Source organism: Emys orbicularis, chromosome 7 (genome assembly GCF_028017835.1).
Source record: "Emys orbicularis isolate rEmyOrb1 chromosome 7, rEmyOrb1.hap1, whole genome shotgun sequence".
Taxonomy (NCBI): domain Eukaryota; kingdom Metazoa; phylum Chordata; order Testudines; family Emydidae; genus Emys; species Emys orbicularis.
The window spans coordinates 40,924,094-40,945,808 of record NC_088689.1 but is presented as its reverse complement, the minus strand read 5'-3'; the positions used below and the strand labels follow the sequence as shown (position 1 = coordinate 40,945,808).

The window sequence follows — 21,715 nt, the reverse complement described above, 5'->3', positions numbered from 1 at the left end:
CATAAAGTTACATCAATCATTACATTATTTCCTGCATAAATATTATCTCACAGTACTTGGTCAGTCATGGCATTTTTCAGCTGGTGTGAAATTCACTTGTGTTACTGTTGTACTTGCCAGTAATTTTACTCCTGAAACACTTAGAAGAGAGTGGTGAAGAGGCTCCTTCCCACTCTTCCAGTATTGTTTCCAATAAAAACATACATTTGTATTTGTGAACACATTTTTTATTTGTTGTTAGCAGACATAAGTGGCTTTTATCTTGATAAAGAGAAAAAAGGAAGGATGGAGATAACCTTGAAACATGACCTGAGTGCAAATCATGTAGTGATGGAACCTTACCAGCACAGCTGTCAGCTACTCTGTGCATAACCCCTCTCACTATCACCCCATATAGTGACGAAGGAATGGAAACAAAATGATGAGGCATGGGACAGGGCAATAGGGACACGTGTAGGGGATGAGCAGGATTTTGTATTGCCATAATCTGGCAAAAGATGAACTAGGGATGGGATTGGTAGGTGGAAAAATATCAGTTAGTCCCAGTTATGGTTGAGAGTTGTGGGATTTTTTTGTTTGTTTGGTTTTTTTTTACTCTGCTGAAGCGTCCCCTACAATCCTAAACTTCACTCACAGTTCTAGAGAGTAGCTATATGTGTGCTGGAACAATTAGCAGAGAAATAGATACTAAATATGTTGTTATTGTGATTCAGAATTAACACCCTGTTGAGATGTGTGAGGAATAGTTCAAATCTCTCTTGGAGGTACTGGCTAATTTGTGCCCTCAGTTCACCCATTAAACTGCATTAAAATCAGTGGGGTTGTACAGATGTAAACTGAGGTAAGCCCTCATCAGGCACACTTTGTTTGCAAACGCACATGTTCTAAACTGTTTTTGCGTGAATGCTTTAGTTCTACAGACCCACCAGACAAATACTAGTAAAATGCACTACTTAGTATAGGTTCAGTAGGACCCTTCTTTCCTAAAAGACTAAAAAAAATCCAATACAGTGCATGTTTTACACCTTTTAAAATGTAATTGAACCACATTTTTAATCAGCAAACAAGGGAAAATTTCACAAGCTTTTACTAATGCCCTGTTAAACTCAGAGAATAATAGCACATGTGAAATCTGACAAACTGGAGTGACTGTTAACATTGCAAATGCTTTTTTGATTTGGTTTCCACAAAATTTTCTTGAAGTAAAATCTCACCCAGTTATTACCTCCATAGCTCTAATCTACTCAAAATGCTTTTCATACAGCCAGAAATATACCCTGTAAGCTGCATAACTGACATTTAGTGTTTAATTCTTTAATTTTATACTTATCCTACAGAAAGAAAGTGAGCTTAAGGTTGATTAAGGAAATATATATGTGTGGTAAAGAAAGGGCCTGGCTAGCAAGTAGAAGGGAAGGCCTTGAAAATAGTAAGTGGTAAGGCCAGAAGGAATAAAGTAGGGAGGATGTCTGGTTCAAAGAATAACTAATAAGATAAGGGGAAGTTTCTAAAAAGAAGACTTCTAACCAGTTTGGGTGACTGCAGATGGTTTTAAATCAAAGAGAATCTGTCTTAAAATGAGCTAACACAGCCCCTCCCCAGCCCACACACCAGTGTTCAAGCCTGTGTGAACCCAGGTACAATGGGAAAACTGTTGGACATCAAAAAAGAGGGGAGAAATGGCCTTGGGAAGAAAGGTGATTGTAAATCTTATCTGGATTAAGACTGTACATAAGGGTGAATTGTCTCAAACTGGTTTTTAGCTGAACTCAGTAATTGGCGATGACATCCTTGTTTGTTAAAGGGTATAAAAAGTCAGCTCTTAACGGGTTTATTGCTAATACCTGCCTGAACATGTAGGAGCCGACCAATATGGGTCTGAGGACCTTTGGGTTTGGCTCATTTATAAGTATCTTGATCAAATGCTTATAAATGTTTTGTTACTGTTTGGATGTAGTAAATGGCTTCTTATTTAAGCTTTTTTAGGCATATTTAGAGGAACTGCATAAGACTTTGGAGTTAATAAAGGAATTTATGGTTAAATTGGTGTTTGGTGATTTCCCATGTTAATATTTCAAACATTATTAATAATTCCAACACTTTGTCTCTTAGAAATTGAAGGTTGCCACAATAACAATGGAGGCTGCAGCCACACCTGCGTTGCAGTGGAAGACACATACCAGTGTGAGTGCCCCAGGGGGCTTGTTCTGTCAGAGGACAACCACAGCTGCCAAGGTAGGGCAATAAAGTTCACTTGCTAGAGAGCCAGTACTGCGTGGCCAGCCCAGGGCAATGTAGGTAAAGTAGGGAAGCGCCCTTAGATCTTTAATCCGTTGGAGCTAACGTGCATCTTGAAGGGGACACTCCTAGGCTCTTGGATGATGTAGAAGGGTCACCATTGCTCATAATGCCTTTGCTCACCCACCCTCACCAGCTGGAGAACATGTGTTGTGTAGTCAAGTATTTAGCATGAAGGTAGGTTGGGGGTTTAAAGGGGTAAATGGTGCCTCTTCTGAGATTACTATTTTACAATGGTGCCAATTAGTGTCAGATGTTAAGGGCATTTTGTGGAGGAATTCAGCATTTTAAAGAACAAGCAATCTTACTTTATTAAATTCAATCAGATGTATGGTCACATACAGTAGTTTATGGTGTAAAGCAGATGTTTAACAGAACCTTTTTATAACTGCAGAAATACAAGCTTTTATTACCTCTAATCAAGTTTATGGTGATGTAATGAACTGTGGAAGACTTGCACAGAAACCTGAAGCAGTTTGTCTATATCATATTAATAGTTCTACATGTAGCAATCCTTTCAGCGTAATTCATGGTATTGTATCATCTGCAATTTTTTTAAAAAGGGAGTCGAGCCAAAGAAATGTTTATAAATTGTAAAGTAATTTCCCCCTCCCATTTATTGTATTCCTGCTACAGTGTGAAACTGAAATGCTTTTTCCCTCCCAGACATACACACACCCTATGTACAACTAGGGACATTGTGAATCAGCTATTTTAATAATTTAACGTTTATTTGTATTGTGGTAGCCCCTAGGAGACCCAGTCATGGACCCCATTGCACTAGGTGCTGTACAAAAAAATGGCCCTTGCCCCCAGAGATTTTATGTTCTAACTACAACAGAGAGACAGACAGACAGACAGAGACTCAGGGAACACAAGGAAACAGGGAGACAATATTGATCAGTATGATTCTATTGGGACCCAGGAAGTGGGGGGGTCCACAGGACCTGGAGACCAAAAAATTACGGGGGACAACTAATAAAAGAACAGGGACAGGAGTGAGGTCAAAGGGTCAAACGAAGTGAACCAAACGGGGACACCGAGTGCCCACTGCTCCTCAAAGGCGTCAAGGGAGCCAGTGGACGCCGCCGAGAGGAACTCTGCCCGGATACGTGAAAGAACGGAGGACCTGAAATAGGCCCCACAGTCACAGGAGACTCCATCGGCCAACCTCCTCACTCTGGTTTTATAGATGGCCAGTTTCGCTAGGGCCAAGAGGAGGTTGACCAGGAGGTCCCGTGACTTTGTGGGGCAACGGATAGGGAGTGCATAAATAAAAAGGTGAGGAGAAAAGTGCAACCAAAATCTTAACAAAATATCCGTGAGGAGCTGGAATAGGGGCTGCAGCCTGGCGCACTCCAGGTAAACATGCGCTAGGGTCTCCCTCACGCCGCAGAAGGGGCAGGTGTCTGGGGTAGGGGTAAACCGCGCCAAGTACATGCCCGTGCTCACGGCTCCGTGAAGGAGCCGCCAACTGATGTCCCGGGTGGGTTTCGGGATCAGAGTAGAATAAAGGCTGGCCCACCGGGGCTCCTCACCCTCCAGAGGCGGCAGAAGATCCCGCCACTTCGTATCTGGGCGGGACGCGAGGGTGAGGACATGAAGAACATGGAGCACGAGCGTGTATAGATGTTTCCTTGGCGCGGTCCGGAACAGAACCGGCTGCAGTTCGTGCAGCTGGCTCATGGCGAAGGGATGGGGGGGGGCGGTTGGCTCCACGGGGCAGGGGTCCAATGAAAAAGTCTGGAGGACTCAGAGTGGAGGGTGGGCGGGGCGTGCCCTCTCGCAGGACCCGGTCGAGATAGTCCCGAGCAGCGGGCGGTAAAGCGGCCCTCACCTCCTGAAGTACGCGCCGGGGAGTACGAGGTCTGGAGAGCCCCATGCGCTGAGCGAGCGTCAGGGGATCCAGCCGGTCATAGTCCAGGAGGTCTCCAACTTTGGTGACTTCTGCCAGGACCAAACTCTGGTGCACCATGGGGGACTCCGCCACCTGCACACGGAGCTGGGGGTTCTGTAGCAGGGGCTCCGTGAGGAGATCTGCCCCCACGGTGGCCGCCACGGACCTGGTCACTGAGAACAGTTTCCAGGTCCAGAGGAGGTCCTGGTAGAAGACAGGCAGCCCGGAGAGGTCTCGCGGAAGACCTCTCGGATGGAGACAAAGGAGCTGCCGGTCATTGTATTGTGCCGGGGCTACCACAATACAATCATGATCAGCATGATAGTCCGTAGTTTTGGACTAAGTTCCTTGTAAGCCGTGTGGCTGTGCAGCATCGTATTTAGCACTGCGCAGGCGCTCAGGGAACCCGCCCAGGGACCTGCTACGCCCCTCCCCGGGCCCCAACCTAGCCTGACCCCCAACTGGCTGGGGAAGGCAAGTCCAGGCCAGGGGAGGGGTGCCCTGGCAGGTCCAGGCCGTGGCAGAGTTGGGGTTGGGGGAGGGGTGCTGCGGACGTGGCAAGTACGGACTGCCTCTCCCCCGGCCCCAACCTAGCCTGCCCCCAACTGGCTGGGGGAGGGGCGGTCCTTACCTGCCATGGACGGAGCGCCCCTCCCCTGGACCAGTTCTGCCACGGCCTGGACCTGCCGGGGCACCCTTACCCTGGCCAGAACCCATCCCTGGCCTGGACCTGACGGGGCTGGGGGAGGAGCACCTATCCTGCAGCCCCAGCCCCGGAGCTGCTGCAGCGGGGAGAGGCACATCTCCCCCCCAGCCCAGGTAGTGGTGTGGGGAGAGAGAGCTGGGGGAGTCCTCTCTCACTGCCGTAGCCCCGGAGCACCCTCCTGCACCCCAAACCCTTCATCCCCAGCCCCATCCCAGAGCCCACACCCCCGGTCAGAGCCCTCACCCCCTGCACCCAACCCAGAGCCTGCAACCCCAACCCTCTGCCCCAGCCCTGAGCCCCTCATCCCCGGCTCCATCCCAGAGCCCGCACCCCCAGCCAGAACCCTCACACCCCTGCACCCCAACCCTCTGCCCCAGTGCTGAGCCCCTCCTCCCTGTCCCCACCCCAGAGCCTGCACCCCAACCCTCTGCCCTAGCCCTAAGCCACCTCCCACACTCCAAACCCCTCTGCTCCACTCCCACCACATGAATTTTGTTATGTGCACCAATATGAAGGTGATGGGAACACTGGTCTCGGGACACAGTGCCAGCATTGTAAGCAGTATGTGGATTAGACCTCCTGTGAGCTGAATTAGATGGCTCAAGTGCTTAAAACACCAGCAGCTCATCTACTTTAGGGCTCAAGATTTGTTAACATTGTTGAAATTGAACCAGTACTGTCAATATTGGGACAGTTTTTTTAAAAATGTCTCTAACGTAGGCAAGGTTACATTCTTTCATTACTCTGGGGATGCTCATCAGTAATGAGTTGTTGGCATTGCTTTTTTTTTTTTTAGTCTTTTACCAGTGAGGGATGAGTTAATTTGGATCCAAAGCTGATTTATTGATAGTAGTGAAACCTGTTCTAGTTTTAAGTGTTCTCCTGATTTGTGGATTCCCACATAGTCTAGAATACACAGAAGCTTGCACAGCCCTAGCCCAGAACTCGGGTGGTAAGGATTTCTTCTCCTCTCCACTTAGTATTTCAAGGTAACAGCATTTAAAAAATAGAGATGTGCCTAAACCAAAACCCTGGATCCAAATGCTCCTGAACTTTGAAGAAATGCAACCTGGATCCAAACTCTCTTGCTCTGGCCTATCTCAGTTTAAAAGCATTAGGCTTCCTCATTTCTCAAAGGATTAGTTGAAAGTGTTAATAAAAGTCCTAAAGTAAGGCTGAGTTCATCACTTCTGCACAGTGTTAGCTTTCTGGAGACCGTGGAAATGGTTTCACAGTGTCCCTGTAGAATCTTGAAAATAACATTTGTCCTTTGTTTTGTCCTGTGCTGTTTGACACACATTGATTATTTCTCAACCTCTTGTCTTTCTAACAGAGCAGGAGCTCTGACATTTCCTTTTTATTTAATTCTGCTTCCCCCTTAGTGATGACCGCTAGAGAGCACACGGCTCTGGGAACACTGCTTGTTATTTGGCACATCACACCCAAAATGATGGCTTTTAATAAAACTATTATTCTCTATAATGGCTTGGTGAGTGTTAAAAATATTGCTGCTTGTACAGCATAAATGTTCACTCGGGGGGGGAAATTATACTTCAGTGATGCTAGTTGTATCCCAGATCCAAGGAGCTTGGAATTAGAGAGGCAAAACTTGTGCAGTGGGAAGTGCTGAATTATTTTTCTGAGTTGCCTGAGTCTGCCAAATTAATGAATTTGCAGAATGTTTTGTCCTGTAATTTAAAACTAAGTAATTCCAAAATTCTGTATCTTTTCTAGCTAAGTGGGGAAATCTGGGCTATGCATAAGAAGCAGAAAGCCTCCCCCCAAATCAAGTGGGTTCCCTATGTATAGGGTATATATAGCATTTATTTTTTAATAAAAAATATTTTCTCCCATACACACTTCTTTTTAACAGTCTCTCTCTATCCTGTTTTCACTCTGCTCATCTTTCCCCAGTTTCTCTTTAATAGAGTTCAAACTCAAAAATGTTCAAGTTGAAGTTTCAAATCCCGGATGTCCAAGTGGCTTGGCATGAGGAAGAATGAGTTTGCTAATCATTACCAAATGTATTACATTAAATATTGATTCTAATGGTCTTTCCGAACACATCCATTCTGGCTGGACATCTATACAGAACGAATTAAGCCCTCCCAAAGTCTTGTTATAGCATGTTCTGGGACTTGTATACTACCTGAGATAGACTCTTCAAGGATGGCTCTGTTTGGGTCGTTACAAAATCCTTGCCAGTAACATGCAGGGGTCTTCCCAGGGCATTATACTGTTAATGATATCACCCAGGCCTTGACTAAATAAGTAATTTGAAAAACAATAATTAAGCTCCTCCCACAAAAACTTCAGTCTCTTCAATTCTGTCTTCTGCTGCTGGTCCGGCCAGGATGGAAATTATTTCAGTTGCTTGGTTCCAATGTGCCATGTGGAGAATTTGGGGAGTAATCATGAATTGGAGCAGTGAGGAAGCTTGGGGTGTGGACAGGACATAAAATGAAATAGGGGGAAGAGCAAAACCTCCCCATATTCCACAATAACTTAACACCCTGAAATTAAAAGGGATGAGGAAGATAATGCGATACGATGCTTTGGCTAAAATGCTTAGTGTTAGTCTGGAGAAGAGTTGGGTAAAAAAATACTTGTATTGAATAGTCATAACTGAACAAAAGGGCAAAGATCTCTACTGGATCCCAGCAATGCAGGAGATGCACATTAAATGCAGCTCTCAGACTCCTGGCTACAGATTTGCCCCATGAAGAGGAAAAACTGCTCTTTGGGGCATCTAAAAAGCTGAAATCTGAAATATTCAATTCCCCTGTCTGGGCAGAGAGAGCAAAACAAAGTGTCTGTAGGCCAATAAAAGGCCATTTCTGGAAACACTAGGAATGGGAGTGAAGGGCAGCCTGATCACAAATAGGACATGTGCTCTCCCCTGCATTTCCAGTAATTAGGGTTACCAGATAGCAACTGTGAAAAAAACGGGACAAGGGGTGGGGGGTGGGTAATAGGTGCCTATATAAGAAAAAGTCCCAAAAAACGGGAGTGTCCCTTTAAAAACGGGACATCTGGTCACCCAACCAGTAATGGTATGCAGAGGCCTTCCCTACCTCACTTGGCAGATTTGCTGTGCTGATCATTGTGCTGGGGGGGTTTCTTGCAGTTCCAGTGCTGTGCAAGTCCACCTCCATTGAGGTGAGCATCCCCAAGGATCTGGTTGGAGGGCTGGATCTTTCTCTCATCAATGCTTCCTGCAAAGGAGTATCCAATGGCACTCATGTCAACATCAACTTCTCTTTGAAGTCCTGTGGCACCGTTGTAGATGTACGTATCCTCATCGCCATCAGCTTTGTCATCATCATTGTTCTCATTACATGTGTAGGGACTGGGGATAGGTGTAGGGTCAACTAGGGCCCAATCCTCATTTACATGAGTAGCTGTACTGAGGTCACTAAGACAACTGATATGGGGAAGTGCTGCAGGATTGAGCCCTCAGTAAATGTTAATACCCTTCCCACTTTGGATGTATCATGTGCGTCATGAATCCAAACTCTTAACTGACTGAGCTGTGTGGGTATCCAGTTCAGCTGCGTTTCATAAAGTTTCTTATTGCACAGGTAGAACCTCTCTCAGCCAGTCTGATTTCTTTAAGCTCCTAGTAGCCATTTTATGAGATGAATACCCAGAGGTGAAAGTAAGCCGGTACGCTCCGGTAGCGCAGCCCCGGACCCTTCAAATAGCCACCGGAGACCCGCCGCCGCCTCCCCAGGGCTCCGGCAGCAGGGCTCCGGGGACGATTTAAAGACTCTGGGGCTCCGGTAGCCGCTACCGCCCCAGGCCCTTTACGTTGTCCCCGGAGCCTGCCGGAACCCTGGAGTAGCGGCGTTGGGGCTCAGACGGCGATTTAAAGGGCCAGGGGCTCGGCCACCGCTACTTCCCCGGGCCCTTTAACTTGCCGCCGGAGCACCGCCGCCGCTACCCCAGGGCTCCGGCAGCAGGGCTCCAGGGACGATTTAAAGGGTCCGGGGTGGTAGTGGCAGCCGGGGGCTCGGGCGATGATTTAAAGGGCCTGGGGTTCCAGCAGTGTGGCTCGGGTGGTGATTTAAAGGGCTCGGGGCTCCCACTGCCGCTACCCACCGGGGCCCTTTAAATCGCCACCCGAGCCCTACTGCTGGAGCCCTGGGGTAGTGGCGGCGGGGCTCTGGCGGTGATTTAAAGGGCCAGGGGCTCCCAGCTGCCACTACTGCAGTGGAGCCCCGGGCCTTTAAATCACCATTGGAGGGGGCCCCGGCCTCTGGCGGAGCTTTAAAGTGCCTGGGGCTCCACTGCGGTAGCAGCAGCTGGAGCCCCGGGCCCTTTAAATCACCCCCGGGGCTCCCAGCCGCCTCTGCAGCTGGTAGCTCCAGGGGTGATTTAAAGGGCCCGGGGCTCCCAGCTGCTGCTATCACAGCCCCAGCCCCGGGCCCTTTAAATCCTGATTTAAAGTGCCTGGGGATTAAAGGCCCCACCTCTTCCGGTAGAAGCCCCTCCCCCTCCTAAGGACTCCGGAGTACCGGTAAGTCCTTTACGTTACTTTCACCCCTGTGAATACCGTGCATTTGTGGAAGACAAATGAGGAAAATACTGGCTATATGCATATCCTCTATGGAAATTTGAGTATTCCTACACACTTCCTCTCAACTATTCACCCATCATATCATAGAAGGCCCCCACATGGCAGGCCTCATCCATTTTCCAAGGAGGAATGGACTGAAGGGTATTCCCTCTCTCTGGAGTCCGACTACCCTCTTTCCTTAGCACTGTCCAGGTCAGGAGGAGAGGAACTGGGACAGGAATCAAGCTGCACATTAGGCTGTACTTCAATGATCACAGCAGAGAACATAAGGGAGAAATTTCAGTTCAGAACGATGGGTAGATGAAAGAGCCTTGGAGGGCCCATCTTTCACAATATCTGTTTTTATTTGTGTGCATGTATTTTTTGCTTGAAATAGTGGAGTGAGCAGGCATTTTCTAGGGATTTTAGCCACAAATTACTGTGTGGCAGCTGCAGTGAGAGAATCTTCTCCTGCTGCCATGCAAACAACCTCAGCCCAGGCCTAGAGGGGCCATCAAACTCTGTGTGCGAGGGTTTGTTCCATCTCCCTTATTGGCTTAGTCCTAGTAATGTACATTTGGAAGTACTGAGGACTGAACTGAGACTACTAAATTCAGTTCAATTAGGGCCTCTGAGTGGGCTTGATCTTGGTCCTTGAGGGAAAGGCCAGTTTTTATGCTCTGTTACCCAGTAGCTCACTCGTTTGCAGAAATGCAGTCAGAAGGGAACATAGGAGGGGGTGTCCCCATTACTGGCAACTTCTCAGGAGCCAGAGCGCTACACCTATCGCAGTGTGAATAGTGTAGCTGATTGCATGGCCTTGGCCTCCATCTGTAATACAGAGCTCCAGTCCATGGAGACTACATGTCCAAGCATAATGTTTGGATCCAAGTGTCTCACTGCAACCAGATAGTGTCCATGGGTCCCACTAAAGATGAGGGTGACTGTGGCTGCAGCATATAATTTTATTGGCTGCAGTTTGTTAGAGCAGGAATAGCAAGAGAAATCCAATCTCCGGCTCTTGTGTCCAAAATCAAACAGAGATTTTAAAAAATAAAGGTCCTGTTTGATGCCTGATGTTTCCAGTTGCTTCGTGTTGTGATGATCTTCCTCCCCTTCCCACCTCCCTTTGTGCTGCAGGTAGCAAATGATAAAATCATTGCTACCAATATGGTGACCGGCTTGCCCAAGCAGACACCTGGCAGTAATGGGGACATCATCGTCCGCACCAGCAAGCTGCTGATCCCTGTGACCTGTGAGTTCCCCCGTCAGTACACCATCTCTGAGGGCTACGTCACCAACCTGAAGAACTCCCCTCTGGAAATCATGAGCCGCAACCGGGGCGTCTTCCCCTTTACCCTTGAGATCTTCAAAGACAAAGAGTTTGACGAGCCCTACAGGGATTCTCTCCCCACCCTCAAGCTTCGCGACTCGCTGTATTTTGGGATTGAGCCCATGGTGCACGTGAGTGGGCTAGAGACACTGGTGGAGAGCTGCTTCGCCACCCCCACCTCAAAAATTGATGAGATCCTGAAGTACTACTTAATTCAAGACGGGCAAGTATCACAGTTCTACTTCCCTTGTTTGTCTGATATTTAACCCCAATACCATTTGCCATCTGGGTCACAGGGCACATAGAGGAAACAGAAAACACCATCACTCCTCCACAGACAGGAAAAATCTAGAATACTGGTCAGGACATGTTCAGAGTAATTGCCAACAGCCATTGCTACCAATGCAAAACCACCCACATAGTAAAAAGTCTGGAGAGACCAAATGAAGGCAGCATAAGTGACCGTTGCATATTGTTGTTGTGTATCTGTCTCTGTAACTTGGCTCCTGTAGAAAAGCCATGTGGCCCTCTTTGTGTGGCAGCTGGTGACCAAACACTAAAGCTTACTTAACCAATGAGTTGAATCCCTCTACTGTGGCTGGATTTATTCTGTGTGCAGCTAAGCCTGTGGAACAAAATCTCTTTATATTCCGTTAGCAGTCATTTTTACCCTATGAGCCAAAAGTTCTGCCATGACTGGAGCTTCTAGGAGTTTTGCTGAGCTCATTTCACATCTTACACCTGCCATCTAATGGTCTGTCTGGCTATCACTATAGACACAGTGGCCTACAGGTCACTTAATTATGGGAGCAATTTTCTGGCAATTGCCAGTGGGCCAAGTCCTCAGGGGGATGTTAATAAAAAGCTTAGAGCAGACCTTCGAGGTCTGTAAAGGGACATCTAATAATGATTGTGGCACAACAGGTTCCAAGTAGGTTTGCTGAGTGTTCTGATGTTTTATAAGATGGCCCCAGCTTTGACAGGATTGTCACATATCCTGACATGTTTAGAATCATTTTAGTGTTAACATGATGTTGTCTCAGGATGTTTGCATCGTGGTGTTGCCAGTCAGAATGGCATTGCAACATCATAATGCAATTTTCACAGTATTGTGAAGGTTGTGTGCTATGACTCGTGGGACAAAGTCCAGTAAAAGTAATATCCAGGATGCACACATTCAGCCACTAGTTCAGGTAATATCCAGGATGCACACATTCAGCCACTAGTTCAGGGACTCTGGTAATTAGTTAAGTCTAATTTAGTGTCTGCCCATCAGCCTGCAAAGATAACAATGACATAATAATTATGCAATAACCTGGCTGCTGAAGAAATAAGTCATCCACCATGACAGTTAATGAGGCAAAAGTTTCATAGGCTGCTGTTTTAAAAGTAGCAGGGAGGATTTGGGTTGGGTATTTTTTTGTTTTGTTTTTGTGTTTTACTTCAATCTGTCTAACTTTAATGAATTATTACTGCAGCAGTGTGTAGTGCTTCTCTCTCAGTAACCAATGGTAAGCTACACGTTGGCTCTTGTACTCTGTACTTGATGCATCAGTTGCACTTAAGTCATTTATGCACTTCTACTTCTGTGCTTTTTGCACCAAATCATAATGGAATAACTTGTTTATCAGATCTCCTAGCAAAGACTTTGGGCACTTGTATTCTTGGGGCTCCAAACATCCATTGATCACCAACACTTGAGAACGTTACTGAAAATGGTCAGTATTGGAAAAAGGAGGAACATGAACTGAATGGGGAGAAAGGAGAATTGAATGGTGAGGTCTCAAATCCATTAGAGCAGCAGATTTGCACTTGACTATGACGGCTCCAGGGGGTTCCTCCTGTAAGCAGTCACTGGCATTTTCTCCTCATAGGAAGGAGGTACCAACAACCCCTCTGCTATTTTTATGCTCTACAGGACAGCAAAACTTTACAGAAAAGAGATGAGATTAAGTGCAGGCTGAGGAACCTAACTGGCTGAATATCCCAAAGGTTTTTAAATGAAAATGTCTGCATAAACAGAGTTAATTATTTTTCTTTTTCGTAAATGAATACACTATACTGTGTAATCATTTTCAACAATTCATCAAATATTTCTACTGCGGCTGTCTGTTAAAAGTAAGGCTATAGTATTTCAAGTTTTGTTCCTCTATCCTCCACCATTTCCATCACGACCTCTTTTATAACATGCAAAATCCACATTCCTGAGATTAGTTTGTGGAAGAGGACATGCTGTGTTGTAATGCAGTACAACAGCAGAGTAGAATTTGTGCCTTTTTAAATTGGCAGGGCATTGTAATAATCAACAAGAACTTCTGTTAAATAAAAACCGTTACATTTTTCTTTTTGTTAGTTCTATATCTAGCTCTAAACTGTTATATAGTTCAGGCTCCAAATTTAAGTTCTGTAAAAACAATTAACCGTTCTCCTGTAGTGTTCATAGATATATAGGGCTGGAAGGGACCTCGAGAGGTCTTCTAGTCCAGGCCCCAGGCCTGAGGCAGGACCAAGTATGCCTACACTGTCCCTGAGCAGTTTTTGTCTAACCTGATCTTAAAAGACTCCCATCACAGGGGTGGTATTCCACGACCTCCCTGGGAAGCCTATTCCAGTACTTAACTATCCTTATAGTTAGAAAGGTTGTCCTAATATCTAACCTCAATCCCCCTTGCAACAGATTCAGCTTATTACTTCTTGTCCTGCCTTCAGTGGACGTGGAGAACAATTGATTACCATTCTCTTTGTAACAGCCCTTAGCATATTTGAATACTGTTATCAGGTCCCCTTTCTGTCTTTCTGTGACCCCAATATAAACATATTGTCCTAGAGCATGAGATGCTGAATGTGAAATTGGATAGACATGGAGAAGTTGATCAGTGTAGTTTCACAGGCTAAGCTGAAGAAATGCAAAAAGTAAACAAAAGCATAAATGGTGAAAAGTACATTAGATTTGAAAAATGCTTTGTTTTTAATGATCTAAGACATAGATAAGGACATTTTCTTTTAAAGTAAATGATTTTTATCTTCTCAGTGTCCCTTTAATTATGACATTATATTTTTTTAAATAATTCAGCAAAGATCTGAATCTGTACATCTCTATTGATCGCTGCAGACTCTGGTGCCCAGAGAGGTGAGCTGAGGATACACTGGATTGCAATTCTCTGGCAGAGGTTCTGGTTGTGGGTGTGCGCAGCATTATTAGTTGTGTGCATTCTGCCACTTCCCTTTGCTGCAGAGCTGCGCTGGAGATGCTATCAGTCACCACTGTTGTTTTTCCTCTTCATTCTTGAATGGTCTGCGGTGGCCAAACACAAAGTAATATGGATGGTAACTAGGTGACTAAATAGGTTGGGATACTCTTTTTTCCACCTCTGTGAAAGCTATTAAAACTTCTCCCTCTGCTTTCTTCAGCTGTGTTTCTGATGACTCCGTGAAACAATACACGTCAAAGGATCATCTTGCTAAGCACTTCCAGGTCCCTGTGTTCAAGTTTGTGGGTAAAGACAACAAGGTGAGCTCAAAACAAAATTACTTCTCAGGCAGACATTAAACCAGCCCCTAACTGGCTTGGGAGACTGTCCATGGGGGGGGTGACTAGTGGGAGGGACACAAAGGGGGCACCAGCTAAAGGGGGGCACGTCCCCGCCCCCTCAAATGACTCCTCCCCGCCCCGCTCCCCAGGTGACCCCCCCACGTGACTCATCCCCACCCCGAGCCCAGGGGCTCTGCGTTCTCCCCGTCCCCTCCCGATCCCACGTTTCCTGGCGGGGGGTGGAGGGAGTCTGCTCCAGTCCTCCTGGCATGTGTGGAGCCATGCACTAATGCACTCTCCCAGGAAGCCTCCGGCCATGCTGCTCGCCTGGGACACTGCCCGGTGCGGCATGCAGCAGCTGCACTCTTCCAGGCAGCCTCCGGCCATGCTGCTTGCCTGGGACGCTGCCCGGTGCGGCATGCAGCAGCTGCACTCTTCCAGGCAGCCTCCGGCCATGCTGCTTGCCTGGGACGCTGCCCGGTGCGGCATGCAGCAGCTGCACTCTCCCAGGCAGCCTCCGGCCATGCTGCTTGCCTGGGACGCTGCCCGGTGCGGCATGCAGCAGCTGCACTCTTCCAGGCAGCCTCCGGCCATGCTGCTTGCCTGGGACGCTGCCCGGTGTGGCACGCAGCAGCTGCACTCTTCCAGGCAGCCTCCGGCCATGCTGCCTGCCTGGCAAGCAGCATGGCCAGAGGCTGTCTGGGAGAGTGCAACCACTGCATGCCACACCAGGCAGCATGGCCGGAAGAGGAGAGGCTCTGGCCCTGCACCTTCATCTCCCTGGCTGCCAGCCTTGCCCCACCCCGGCGTTTTGGGGAGGGTCATGTGACCCTTTGCCCCACCACCACCACCACAGGTCGCCATTGCATGGGGCTGATTCTTTGTGCGTGTAGTATTACAGTAGTAGTAGAGAGTCAGGGATAGGAATTGCCATACCAGAACAGATTGATGGTCTGCCTAATCTAGTATGTTGTTTCCTTTAAGAGCCTAGAAGATCAAGTGCTTTTAGAGGAAAGTGGGGGCTCCGGGGAAGCCTTGACAGTTGTGCAATACCATGGCTCAATTTCTTCCTAACAGCAGAAAGCACTTAGCATAGGCCTGAAGCATGATGATTCATAGCTCCTATAATTGTTGTCCTACCTAGTGTAGTATAACTGCAGATTCTGTTCTATCTTATTCTTGTGTCTACACCTGTTTGAATTTCATTAAGCTGTTCTTGGCAGTATCAGGTTCAAAATTCAACCTTACCTGCACGCACAAAAATGCAGGACGTCCTGCTCACTACTCAGAGGGACTCTACCATCCTCTCCTATCATCTGGGGCACAGGGAGCTGCCATTCTATCACTCCATCTTCCTCACTGTCTAGATATGACAGCTGCTACTCACATCCTCCTTCTATGGTCCCCCACAGTCTCCTGTCCCCCTCACTCTACACTGACCTGTTTGCCTTCCGTATCCCCTCACAGTCTTCTACTCCTCACATTTCCCCTCCCAGCTCATGCCACATTCCACTGCACTCTCTCCCTCTGCCTTATGCTCCCCCCAGTCCCGATTCCTCATAATTTCCTGTTCTGTTTCCTGACAAAGTCTCCCTTATGCATATTGCCCCTTCAGTTTCATTCCCAGCACCTCCACATTCTCTTTCCCCTGCCTGCCCCTTACATAGTGACTAAAGGGGCCACCATCTTCTCTGAGCTCAGTTAGGCTACAGAGTCACTGGAAACAACAAGTAGGGCAGCCATTTTTGCTGGGAGCAGCCTCATTTTCTCCTCTAAAGGTTAAAGGGACATGGCAGTGAGGGCGGCCTGTGGCTTCAGTCCCTTTAATAAAGGGAGATGGTGTCCATCTTGGATAAGAACAATATTTTGCAAGTTTGGGATGGATGGGAATATTGTGAGAGCTGGCAGCACTGCTTAAGTGAAAGCCAGCGCCATGGTTCTTCACACTGCCATCTCCCTGCCTTTTCACAATCCTGCAGGAAGTGTTCTTGCACTGCCGCATCCTTGTGTGTGGCGTGCTGGACGAGAGGTCTCGCTGTGCCCAGGGGTGTCGGAGACGAATGCGCAGGTCAGCTGGGATGGAGGAAGAGGAGGAGGAAACCAGTCACATGGCAAACCATATCCTGACAGGTGGCCCCATTAGAATCGACATGGATGAGTAGCACTCTCTCACCATCACAGTGTACTACCCAAGAACCTGCCCTCCCTCCCTACTGAGGTTTTGTCGCATGGGTTTTGATTTTGCAAAAAAGGTGTTTGGTAAAGCCCTGCATGAGCCTATTATCTTGTTTCATAACAGCCTGACAGTTATTTACTTTTGTGAAGCTATATTAGACACAAGAGGCAGCCCCTCCATATGTAATCTGATCAGCTGTATAATACAGCTGTGCCTGCATTCCTGTCAATTAAAGGGAGACATTTCAGTTATAGGCCCAAAATGTTACCTGCCTTCATTTTTCTGATCTCCGTTTGCAAACTTCACAATGTTTAAACACATTTTGAACCATGTCGCTAATGCTTTATTTTCCAAGGACAATACAAACAGTGCCAGGAGCCCGACACACATCCTGAACAACTCCTGTGATAAGGCTGTGTGTGCAATGAGTAGGTGGAGAGTGTGACATCAAGGTTCTGAAGGGTGGTTATTAAAATACATATAAATATATATCTCAAATATGCAGACTCCTTGAAGCTGTAAAAGAACAGTAATATGCAGCTAAAGCTCAGAATTGTTGCAGGCAAATGTGCATATTTTAAAATAATTATTTCATAAAATTAGTTTTATATTTTCCTCTGACAATTACATACATTTTTTACAATATGTTTCTCTCTATTTAGTGTATCATTTCTTCATCTCTCTTCCCCCTAATCCTGTCCCACTGCCCCACTAATTTGGTGATATGTGGTGCATTTTTGTAAGTGGTGTGACACCTTAATTGTAAAAAAATTAAAAATCTCAAAACTAATACGAACTGTGATGCTGTGATCTTCTGTGACTTGGATGTTCTAATGCATTAACCTAGAACAGGATAGAGGTGTTAATGAAATGCATAGTAAGAACAATTGATGGAAACACTCCATAGATAGTATTAAACATAGAGGTTCAGGTTCAAAAGCCCCATCAGGCCTGGTTACTGCAGAAACACTCAGAAAGTTCTTAAAGACATTGTGAGGGTTAAGCACCATCTTGGCGGAGGAAGACTAGCAGGAGAGTTTGCTCCAGTGGATATTGAATATTGGATACTGATACCTGTCTGAGATTCATTTGGAGTACAAAGCACCAGCACAGAGGGAGGTATAATGCCAAAGCCAGCCTGAACTAGTCCATGCGGCTCCATGCAGCCAAAGACTAGTGACTTTGGGTGAAGAGATTTCTTAGGTAAAAAGTACAATGCAGAGGCAGCAGTAAGGGTCAGCAAGTGTACAGAAAGTAGGGACAGAGCCCAAGAGTGAGAGAGGAGGGAGCTACTGGGCTTGACTTTGTATTCATGGGGTTTTCTGCAAATGAAATTCCTTTTGTGTAGTTCTGGCCAGCACTGTTCAAGGTAAACAAGACTTGTGTACATTTATAAATAAATAAATTGCACTAGAAAATCCCCTGAGTCTGTATCACCAACTTTTCTTCCAATTGGAAACTGTCCAAAGTCCAAAATCTGTTACCACTTGCAAATGGGCAACAATATAAAAGGGGATTACAACTCATATCCGCAGTATTCAGTTTCAGAGCTTTATTTCCTCCAGCAACCAGACTCAGAATACAAATCAGAGTTTACCATTATTGATTTATTTGGTAGCTCTGATTTTTTAAAAATGGCTTTTAGCCTGTCTTTATGGAGAGAGAGAGAGAGAGTCTGTGTTGGAAGAAGAGCAATAACGGAAAAATTGCTGGTAAAATAATATGAATAAGTGGAGACACTATTGTTTTGATGTCTTATCTAACCACTGTGAAATAAAAAAAATGGAAATGTAACATACTGTATTACCATGCAGCCATTGTGCAAATTTACCCTACACTGCTCAGCCATCCCCCCGCAGAGTCCTGACCTGAATTGCTCACTGCTAGTCCAATTCTAAACTTCTGTTGTGCTGGCTCACAACTGGGAGGGTTTTTGATGTCCAGGATTGGAGCTGAACTAACTCATTTTCACATATGTCATACAGTAAGTCAGAGTCTGAACTCAGATTTCCAGGAATAAAAGGCTAATTCATTAAATCACTGTACCAGTCAGCCCTACTATTATGATTTCAATGAACATACAGGGCAGGGATCGGCAACCTTTGGCACGCAACCCACCAGAGTAAGCCCCCTGGCGGGCCGGGCCAGTTTGTTTACCTGCCGCGTCCACAGGTTCTGCCGATCGCCGTCCCAGGCCAATGGGGGCTGCGGGAAGCGGCACGGGCCGAGGGATGTACTGGCTGCCGCTTCCTGCCACCCCCCCCATTGGACTGGAGCGGCGAACCGCAGCCAGTGGGAGCCGCGATCGGACGAACCTGCGGACATAGCAGGTAAACAAACTGGCCCGGCCTGTCAGGGGGCTTACCTGATGCAGGGGATCCATAGAAAGCTGTAACAGGCTGGCCTGCTCCTTTAAAGATCAGGAGGCCTGGAGCCAGTCAGCCCTGTTGAATTAGTCCTGCCCTGCTACACCTGTGTAGGATGTGGGACTTAAGTGGAGGAAAGCCCAGCTGTGAAGGGCTGTTTAGGGAGAAGAGCAAACAGTGTGTTCCTATCCTGGGGTAAGAAGCTTGGCCAGAAACTGCCTGAGGAGTGTGGCTGCCCAGAGCCCTTTGCAGGAGGATGGGCCTGGATTTTACTGGTGAGTGGCTCAGAGCCCAGGTGCCTGTTAGTGAGTGTTGAAACAGGCTGTGGCAACTGGGACTTTAAGGAAGGAGCTGGCTGCTGGGTGAAGATTCCTTTGTTTTGTGCTTTTGTTGTCCTTTCTCTAAAGCACTCTGTTACCCTGGGAGGGGTTGAACCCTCAAATGCTGTTTTTCTGGAGGCCCAAGTCATCGCTCTGGCCAGGGTGAGCTGAAGAGAGTGGTGGGGAAGCTGAGGCAGCGTAGCTGCAGTGTCTCACTATACTGTGAGAAGGGTCCTCTGAGATGCTGAGTCTTGTACAGAAGCATTTTAACTGGAGGGAAGACACCAACTGGATCATTTGTAAACAAGAACTGTGAGGAGGCAGCTTGAGGGGAGCACAGGGTCTCTCCCTTCATGCATCAATTGGGGGTGAGCGCAAAGATGATGCACGTTTTAGCATGTTGAACTGTAGTGAACATTGATTAATCTCAGTTCACCTCAATCTAAACAGCTGTGTGCTGCTAAGCAGCCAGAATGGCTGTATTTCAGTGACTCACCAGTGGTCTCCGGCTAGGCTGTAGAACTCTAAGTTGTCTTATTTCATGTAGCACGTGTGTCTACTCCAACATATTCTTGTTTGGTTCTTTTCATAAGACATTTCAAAAGCTTCATCCAAAAATAATTAAGGTTTTTTGTTGTTGTTTTTTTTCAAGTCAGTAAAAGGAAACTTTACACTGAAAAATGCAGGCTCAACGGTCTTCCATCTGTCAGCTGCAGCTTGTAAAGTGGTTTGGGGATGAAAGGTGCTATATAGATATAAAGGAAATATCACTTTTATTTGTGATCTCCTCAAAGTACCAAAGCTTGGATGGAAAGGTTCAGTTCAAAACCCCTCATGTCTCCATTTTGTCATGATCTATCATGTCATTACATGCTTGGGTCAGCTTTAATGTGTCACTGTAGAGATCTGCAATTTAAATGTAGCCACTGAACATAGACAAGATATTTTTGCAAGTGATATTTAATTGTACGTATAAACTCACCTTTAGACTTAACAATGGGTAGCAGTTCACCTTAAAAATATATAAAGCTCTTAGTGTCTGTTCCTCACACACAACCCCCTGCCTCTCCCACCCCAAACAAACTAGGGCTGACAATCAGGTTCTTTCTGCAGGAAACATTCTGATGGACAACTACTGAGATGAACTTTGGCACTGGAATACTCCCTGGCTTATCACCTGCTCAGAGGGACATCTAATTTGCACTGAGGAAATAAGAATGGCCCTTCCAAATGGGGGGGGGGGAATCCCCACACAACTCAGTGTGATCACTTTTTATTACCTTAGTCTCATGTTTTCTAACAATAGCCTCCCGTTGCTGCAGACCATATGGGTCAGATGTATAACACTTTCCAGTGTGCGGCCAAATAAGCCTGGCAAAAACAGGGACAGTAGTTTAAATAACATTCTGCTAAATGTATCAGTTTAAACATATATGCCAGAAAGGATATAACTAAAACAGAATCTGTCAAAAACAGTGTTGTAACTTCCACTTTGTGCAGTGTGTAAAAGTGAATGGAAGACAGGGAGAGTGTGAGAATGTGTGTACATCCATCTATCTATCTAGGCATGTGACAGATCCACACTTATCTTGTATGTTACACACATCTTGGTAGAAACTCCCTTGCAGCAGCAGCAGCAGCAACAAACCCCAACAACAACAAAATTCCCTGGGGGGAGGTAGTTTTTAAAGTCTATAAGAGAATCCTTTAACAGATTTAGATCTTAGAAATGTTTGAAAAAATAAATCCGCTGGGATTGTTCATCTCTTTAAGTTAGCCATGTCCCCATGAAACCAAGCCCTGCCTTACCAAACATAGCCTAAGCAGTACCATTCTACAAATATGCCTTCGTAGGCCTGAAAGTTTCCCAAAGTCCCATCAAATCCTCCTGCAACCACCCTCCCCCCAGTCCCCTTAAAAGGACACTGCTGAAGGTGCTTACTGGAGACTAATGTAATTTTTCCCTTTGGTTTTAAATTATGAAGGAGGAAAATAAACAGGTACAGCTGAATGGAATTGTGGGGGGAGCTTATTCCTCTGCTGTGAAATTATGGGCAGAATCTTATATGTGTATCAGAGTGTATAGTGTTGAGCTACTTGAGCATGGATGGTCTTTGTCCCAGTCTACCTTTGTGTGCACTCATGTATCGGAACTACTCAAAATCCCTCTTGGCTAATATTTGGCCATGTCCCCAGCCATGAATCATTCTCTTAGCTAACAAAAATCCTTGGTTATCTGAACAGTTTGGGGAGCCTCTAAATATTTCAGAGAAGTGGGTAGTTTGCATGTGTGTAAATAATTGGGTCTGAACCAAAACCCCAAAAGGGGATGAATCCTTCCCCCTTTTTCCATACCCCCCCCCCGCCCCAATATTGTGGCTCAGCCCATCTCCTGTGTTTGAATAATTTATTTAAAAGATGTAACTAGTGACTGGAACTTTGGCTAGTGGGAAAACTTGTTTTTCAGGGTGTATCAGTGATTCAGGGAGAGGAAGTTGTTATACATGTGTATATCTGCTGCAGAAACTA

General features: G+C 46.4%; 1 protein-coding gene across 1 annotated transcript in view; it reads left to right on the top strand.

Annotated features, from left to right (window-relative positions):
- OIT3 (oncoprotein induced transcript 3) overlaps positions 1-16,486 on the top strand; it is a 28,105-nt gene extending 11,619 nt beyond the window's left edge. The window contains exons 5-9 of the mRNA XM_065408479.1: positions 2,113-2,235; positions 8,029-8,189; positions 10,600-11,015; positions 14,204-14,303; positions 16,304-16,486. Of these exons, the coding sequence (XP_065264551.1) occupies positions 2,113-2,235; positions 8,029-8,189; positions 10,600-11,015; positions 14,204-14,303; positions 16,304-16,486 (983 nt within the window). The remainder of the gene's footprint in view (positions 1-2,112; positions 2,236-8,028; positions 8,190-10,599; positions 11,016-14,203; positions 14,304-16,303) is intronic.
- Positions 16,487-21,715: the final 5,229 nt, after the last annotated feature.